The 7,387-nt window shown below is 40.9% G+C and overlaps 1 protein-coding gene across 1 annotated transcript; it reads left to right on the top strand.

The window, feature by feature from the left end:
- The first annotated feature begins 5,950 nt into the window (after positions 1–5,950).
- LOC129071051 (60S ribosomal protein L29-like) lies at positions 5,951–6,618 on the top strand. Its single transcript, XM_054574190.1, has one exon. The coding sequence runs from the start codon at positions 5,993–5,995 to the stop codon at positions 6,515–6,517; it is 525 nt and encodes a 174-aa protein (XP_054430165.1). The 5' UTR covers positions 5,951–5,992; the 3' UTR covers positions 6,518–6,618.
- The last annotated feature ends 769 nt before the right edge of the window (positions 6,619–7,387 follow it).

Genomic DNA, 7,387 nt, shown 5'->3' with positions numbered 1-7,387 from the left:
GGCTTGGCGCCGGCTGGAAAGAGAGGGAGAATAAACTTTATTCTCTTATTTTAAGAAGTTGCCACAGCCACCCCAACATTTAGCAACCACTACCATGATCAGTCAGCGGCCATCAACATCAAGGCCCTCCACCAGCAAAAAGATTACAGCTCACTGAAGGCTCAGATGGTGTTCAGCATTTTTCAGCAATAAAATGTTTTTAATGAAATTAAGTACCTTGCTTTTTTGACATAATGCAGTTGCACATTTAATAGACTTTTATATGCATTGGGGAACCAAAAATTTTGTGTAACTCATTTTATTGTCATATTTACTTCAGTTTAGTGGTCTGGAACCAAAACTGTAATAACTCCGAGGTATGCCTGCAATTTTAAAAGCATTTCAAGATCTTGGAGGCATGAGATAAGCAAATGCCTATTTGATACGCTTTGGTGTTGGTACTATAATAATACTGAGAGTACGTGTGTATTGAGGGCTTTCCAGATGCCAGGCACACTGCTGAGTGACATCAGTAATCTCATTTAATTTCCATCCAAAACTCATAAAGAAAGTATTATAATTATCTACAGAGTCAGAGAACATCATTTTTCTGAAGTCAGCTGGTAGCAGCTGTCTCTACATTCTGTGGTTCTAACAACTGTGCTCTATTTCTCTGGTATTAAGGCCCGAAGGCCTTACATGTGGCCACACAGGTTGTGTGCACACCGTTCAACTCCAAGGAGAGCCATTTGCATGACTGGTACTCCCTAGAGTTGTGCCATGCACAGCCTGCATGATCATATGCAGTCTTCCCGTGAGTTCCTTTTCTTTGATTAAGGGGTATTAGAAAATATATTTGGCCCTTGGAGATATGAGATCTGACTGTGGGGATGTGGTCGAACTTCTTTTGCCTTCTCAATCTTGACTTTCCCATAGAAAAAAATGATGAGTTCAACGAAATCAATGACTTAAGAAAGTGTGGCATGGGTTCCAGAGGCGACATCAGACATGCTTATAGAAGTTGCTTCACATGGTTATTTCTTACCAGTAACAAATTTATTTTATGCTTATCTTCTAATAGTGGCATATTACTGCTTTTTCACTTCTAATAGTCCTCTAAAGTCCCCTTTTAAAATAATTTTTCTAAGTAAAAGATTAGTTGATTTGAACAGAAATATTAGGTATAGTCATATAGGTAGTACTTTGAATGTTTATTTCATTATTATCTGTGTCTTACAACCCGAAATGTAAATTTCTTGACAGCGGGACTTTTGTCAGCCTTTATCACTACTGTATTCCCAGTTCCTAGAGCAATGGTGGCACACAGTAGGCGCTCAAGAAATGTTGTGAAATTAATTTAAAAAGAGCGAGTGGACTTCTGGGTTCCGGTACAGCATGTAAGGGGGTTGGAAGTTGTCATGCTCATCCTCACAAATAAGAAACAAGCCCCCCCCAAAAGTAAAAAAATCAACAACTCTTTTTACACCCATTCAAGAACTAAGGTCACAGGGAAAACCACTGCTCCCAGAGTTGGAGAGACAGACAGGCAGGTACAGAGGATCAGAGTGTATTGGCGTAGACACCCGGGGCAAAAACCTCCAATGGAACTAGTACAGGGATAGGAAAAGTTAAACTCCAGAAGACAAATTGCTGGAGTCTCAGTGTGGCCCAGGTGTAGGACACACTCTTTTGTGAGTTTCACCTGAGGAGCCACATCAGGTTACGACAGGGAAGATCTGAGAAAACGCTTCTATAACTCTGTAGGCAAAGGGTAAAACAGACATTTTTAAGTACCTCAGAGCAATCTGTTCCTCTTTATAAGCCCTGCCTTCAAGAGAAACTATCAGATTTCATCAGATTTTAACTTACTGGGGTTCTACTAGAGCCTAACCTACCTGGAGGAACGGAAAGACCCAGCTGCAGTCTTATAGCCTTTTTATGTAACTTGACAGAAGAACGAAACTGAGAAGCACTTCTAAAATACAGAGACCTGCCCTGGCTGGTGTGGCTCAGTGGACTGAATGCCGGCCTGTGAACCAAAGGGTCTCCTGTTTGATTCCCAGTGCAGGGCACATGCCTGGGTTGCAGGTCAGGTCCCTGGTAGGGGGCAAGTGAGAGGCAACCATGCATTGATGTTCTCTCCCTCTCTTTCTCCCTCCCTTCCCCTCTCTAAAAATAAATAAATAAAATCTAAAAAAAAAATACAGAGAACTGATCATAGGAATATAGAATGCTCCCCCTCCTGCAACGTCTCCTTACCACATAAACAGGGCACTTGTATAGTAACGGGAATATAATAAAATAACTGTACACCTTACTATGTATTTTCAAAAATCTCTAGGGAAATCAAAAGCCAACAGGGGCAGAATAACAAGGGCACTGGAGGGAATTTTAGCTTCTGACATTTACAGAGAGAGCAAGCAGTAAACACAGGCTAACTCTTAGTCAGATAAACACAAAACCTCATACTAAAGGCCTATTTACCTCGGTCCCTTTTAATCAATACATCATGTTTGGCTTTCAGCAACAGCAAAAATACAAGGCCAAAAACACAGTTTGAATAAAGAGTTAGCATCTGAGTCAGGCTCAGATATGGCAAGGATGTTGACATTATCAGACCAAGAATTTTTAAAAATCATGGTTAATATGCTGAGGGCTTTAATGAAAACTGGAAAATGTGCAAAAATAGATATGTAATGTGAGGGAGCTGAAGACTCTGAGAAAGAATGAGAAGGAAATGCTAAAAACCAAGCATAATATAATAGAAATTTAAAAGAATTTTTACAAGACTTTATTTATTTATTTATTTATTTTTAGAGAGGGGAAGGAAGGAAGAAAGAGAGTAAGAGAAACATCCATGTGTGGTTGCCTCTCAAAGGCCCCCACCTGGGGACCTGGCCCACAACCCAGGCCTGTGCCCTGACTGGGAATCAAACCAGCAAACTTTTGGTTTATAAGCCAGCACTCAATCCACTGAGCCACACCAGCGAGGGCAGAAATTTAAAATAATTTTGACAGGCTTATTGATAGATTGAAAATGGTCAATGAAAGTGTCTGTGAGCTTGAAGAAACATCAGTAGAAACTTCTAAAACTAAAAAGCAAAGAGAAAAAAAGAAAATATAAAATAACTAAAATTTGTGGGACATTTGCAAAAGTTGTAACATACCCGTCATGGGAATACCAAAAATAGAGAGAGAGAAACAGGAGAAATATTGAAAGCAAAGAAGACTGAATATTTCACATTACTGATAGCAAACCAAAAATACAGGAAGCTTAAAGAACAGTAAACAAAATAAATACCCCCGAAAACTACACCAGGGGACATTATATTCAAACTCAAAAAAAAAAAAAAAAAGAAAAAGAAAGAAAAGAGAAAATCTTGAAATGAGCCAGAAGTAGAAGTAGCCTTACCTTACCTACAGAAGAGAGAGGATACGAATTAAACTTCTTTTCAAAAACCACACATGCAAGAAGATAGAGTGAAATATTTAAAGTGTACAAAGGAAAAAAACCCCACCAACCTAAAATTTTGCATGCAGCAAAATTATTCTTCAAAAGTGAAGGAGAGTGCCTTGGCTGGGTAGCTAAGTTGATTAGAGCAGTGTCCAAATATGCCAAGGTTGCAGGTTCAGTCCCCAGTCAGGGCACATACAAGAGTCAACCAATGAATGCATAACTAAGTTGAACAACAAGTCTCTCTCTCTCTCTCTCTTCCCTCCATCACCCTTTCTCTCTCTCTCTCAAATCAATAATTTTTTTAAAAAATGAAGGAGAGTGCTGGCTGGTGTGGCTCAGTGGATTGAGTGCCAGCCTGCGAACCAAAATGTTGCTGGTTTGATTCCTGGTCAGGGCACATGCCTGGGTTGTGGGCTAGGTCTCCAGTTGGGGGCATGAGAGAGGCAACCAATCAATGTTTCTCTCCCTCTCTTTCTCCCTCCTTTGCCTTCTCCCTAAAAATAAATTAATAAAATCTTTAAAAAATAAAAAAAATGGAGAAATAAAGACTTTCTTAGATAAACCAAAATTGAGACATTTTGTTGCCAATAGACCTGCCTTGCAAGTAATGTTTCACAAAGTTCTTCAGGAAGGAGGACAATGATATAGGTCAGAAGCTCTTATCTACATGAAGAAAGGAAAAATATTAGAGAAGGGATAAATACAGGTAAAAATAGAATCTTTTTTGTTTTTCTTAATTGACCTAATAGCTAACAGTTTGTTCAAATTAATAACAGCAACAATGTATTCAATAATTATAGATCATGAATAAATAAAATTAGTAACAGCAATATTATAAGAAATTGGAGAGAGGAATTGGGAATACTCCGATATAAGTTACTTGCACTTCATGGAAAGTGGTAACATGCTACTGGAAAGGGGACTTGGTTTAGTTTTAATGAATACTGCAAACTCAATGGTAACTCTTTAAAATTAAAAAAAAAATTATCCTCACCTGAGGATGTTTTTTCATTGCTTTTAGAGAGAGGGGAAGAAAGAGAGAGAGAAACACTGATGTGACAGAGAAACGTCAGTTGGTTGCCTCCCTTTACAGACCTGGACAAGGGATCATATGCATTTCCAGCTGGGATCTAACCAGTAACCTAGGTATGTGCCCTGAGAAGTGAACCTGCAACCTTTCTGTTACAGGATTACAGGAAAGCAGAGCCGAGCTCTCCAGTGAGTTCATGAGCAACAGAGGAAGTGCCCACTCACCCCCAACCCGCCTGCCTCCTGCACAGTGAGGGCGCCACTAGCCCCGTCTGCTTGAGTCACCCTTGCCAGGTCCCGGTTACCCTCAGCGAGCGCACTTCTGTGTGTGGCAGCAACACAGAACGGGGACATTCCAGTGTTGAGACCTGAGGCAGACCCAACCACTGGGCTCTGTAGGTCTCACCTGCTGGTCTTCTAAAAACTACTCCCTGAAAAACTTGCTGAGGGCCAGATGGGGACAGGGTCTGACATTGGGTTGTAACAGAAAACCTCTTGGGAGGCCCTAGACCAGTACAAGTGGACAGCTTCAGAAAACATCAGAGCGTGGTTCCAGGAGCTCCACCTTCAGCATATCTAGTAACCAACTGTACTGGGTACAATACACTGCTAAGGCAAACCACACTTTTTTCTTTTCTTTTCTTTTCTCTTTTCTACTTTGTTGTTTGTTCTTTTTTTTTTTTAATTCTCTTTTGCATTCGTATCTATCATTTTCTTTCCTATTCTCTATTTTCTCTCTCCTTTCTATTTTTATTCTTTTTTCTTCCCATTTTGCCTTTCCTACTCTTCGTTTTATTTAATTTTTACTTTTTCTTTTTCTTTCTATATTTTTATTATTGTTTTACTATAATTTTCTTCTTTCTTTTTTCTCATATTCTCTTTTCTGTTTCTTTTGTCATTCTCTAATTATTTTTTAAAATATTTAATTTATTTATATTTAGAAATAGGGGAAGGGACTGAAAAAGAAAGGGAGAGAAACATCAATGTGACAGAGATACATTGATCAGCTGTCTCTAACACACCCCCAACCGGGGACCCAGCCTGCAACCTAGGCATGTGTCCTGACCAGGAATTGAACCAGCAACCTTTCAGTCCACAGGCCAGTGCTCAATCCGCAGAGCCACACCAGCCAGGGGTCTAATTATCTTTGTTTCTTGTCTTCTATTAATGCTTTTTCCTTTTTTTCTTTATTATTATTATTATTATTGTCTCTATTTTCCTTGTCTGCCTCTTTTTGTTGTTGTTTGTTTCTTTTTTGTTGAGTTGTTTTCAGTTTTGTTTTGTTTTGTCTTGTTTTATTTGGTCAGCACCTGTACAACAATTTACTTGACATGGTTGGGGTTAAGCCCACAGTCAACCAGCCCAAGGGTTGAGCCATCGCACAAATGGGACAACAGCAGTCAAGAATCAATTATTGGGGGGAGGGAGATATAAGGGGACTAAATGGTAATGGAAAAAATACAATAAAGATTAAATAAAGCTCTTCCGGCCCCAGGCGCTTCGAGAGCCGCGGACTTGGGTGCGGAGATGGCCAAGTCCAAGAACCACACCACGCACAACCAGTCCCGAAAATGGCACAGAAACGGCATCAAGAAACCCCGATCACAAAGATACGAATCTCTTAAGGGGGTAGACCCCAAGTTCCTGAGGAACATGCGCTTTGCCAAGAAGCACAAGAAGGGCCTGAAGAAGATGCAGGCCAACAACGCCAAGGCCATGAGCGCACATGCTGAGGCCATCAAGGCCCTGGTCAAGCCCAGGGAGGTCGAGCCCAAGATCCCACAGTGCGGCAGCCGCAAGCTCAATCGACTCGCTTACATTGCTCACCCCAAGCTTGGGAAACGTGCCCGTGCCCGCATCGCCAAGGGTCTCCGGCTCAACTGGCCAAAGGCCAAGGCCAAGGCTCAGACCAAGCCCCAGGCTGCAGATAAGCCTAAGTCTAAGCCTAAGGCTAAGGCTAAGGCTCAGGCTCCGGCTAAGGCTCAGGCCCCGGCCCCAGCTCAGCCTCAGGCTCCCAAAGCTGCCCCGGCCCCTGCGAAGGCTCCCCAGTAGAGGCCTCTGTCTGCCGACAGGAAGGCAGAAGGACTGGTGTGCCCGGGGCTGGGGTCCTCCTGTGGTGTTTGCAAATAAACCTGACGCGGGGTCTGTCCGCCAGCCTGGGGAAAAAAAAAAAAGATTAAATAAAAATAAAACAAAATAAAATAAAAGTAATTAGAAACGCCATTATCCATATTGAGTTTATTTTTGTGTATGGTGTAAGTTGGTGGTCTAGTTTCATTTTTTCACATGTAGCTGTCCAGATCTCCCAACACCATTTGTTGAAGAGGCTATTTTTACTCCATTTTATAACTGAACAACAATAAAAAAAAGAAAAGAAAAGAAATGCCATTAAAAAAAGAACCAATTACAATAAGAATGCCCATATAACTCACACGAGGGTCATTCCTAGAGCACCAAGCTCAGGTGATCAAGGAGACAGCACCAATGGATCCCACAGGGCACCTACTACAGAAGGTCATCCCACAAAGACTGGGAGTCATAACAGTCCTATTTCGTGTATAGAAACAGCCACAAAGAGACAGCCAAAATGGGGAAACAAAGAAACAGTTTTTAAATAAAAGAACAGAGAGACTCTCTAGAAAAAGAGCTAAATGAAATGGAGGCAAGCAATTTATCAGATACAGAGTTCGATGTAATGATTTTAAGGATGCTCAACTGTATGAGAAAGGACATAGAAACTATGAAAAGTAACCAGGCAGAAATTAAGAATAACATATCTGAAATGAAGAACACATGGGAAAGAATCAGTAGGATGGAGGAAGCAGGGGACCAAATCAGTGAATTAGAGGACAAGGTAAAAAGAAAAAAAATTACCCAATCAGAGCACCAAAAGAAAAAAGAATTAAAAAGCAAAAAGATAGT

Source organism: Pteronotus mesoamericanus, unplaced genomic scaffold, assembly GCF_021234165.1.
Source record: "Pteronotus mesoamericanus isolate MK-2021 breed Mesoamerican mustached bat unplaced genomic scaffold, CSHL_Meso_final contig_256, whole genome shotgun sequence".
NCBI lineage: Eukaryota > Metazoa > Chordata > Mammalia > Chiroptera > Mormoopidae > Pteronotus > Pteronotus mesoamericanus.
The sequence above is the reverse complement of the archived record's forward strand: the minus strand, read 5'-3'. Positions and strand labels throughout refer to the sequence as shown.

What these genes read in the sequence shown, in the direction of transcription:
- LOC129071051 (XM_054574190.1), top strand. Translation starts at nt 5,993, where the DNA reads ATGGCCAAGTCCAAGAACCACACCACGCACAACCAGTCCCGAAAATGG.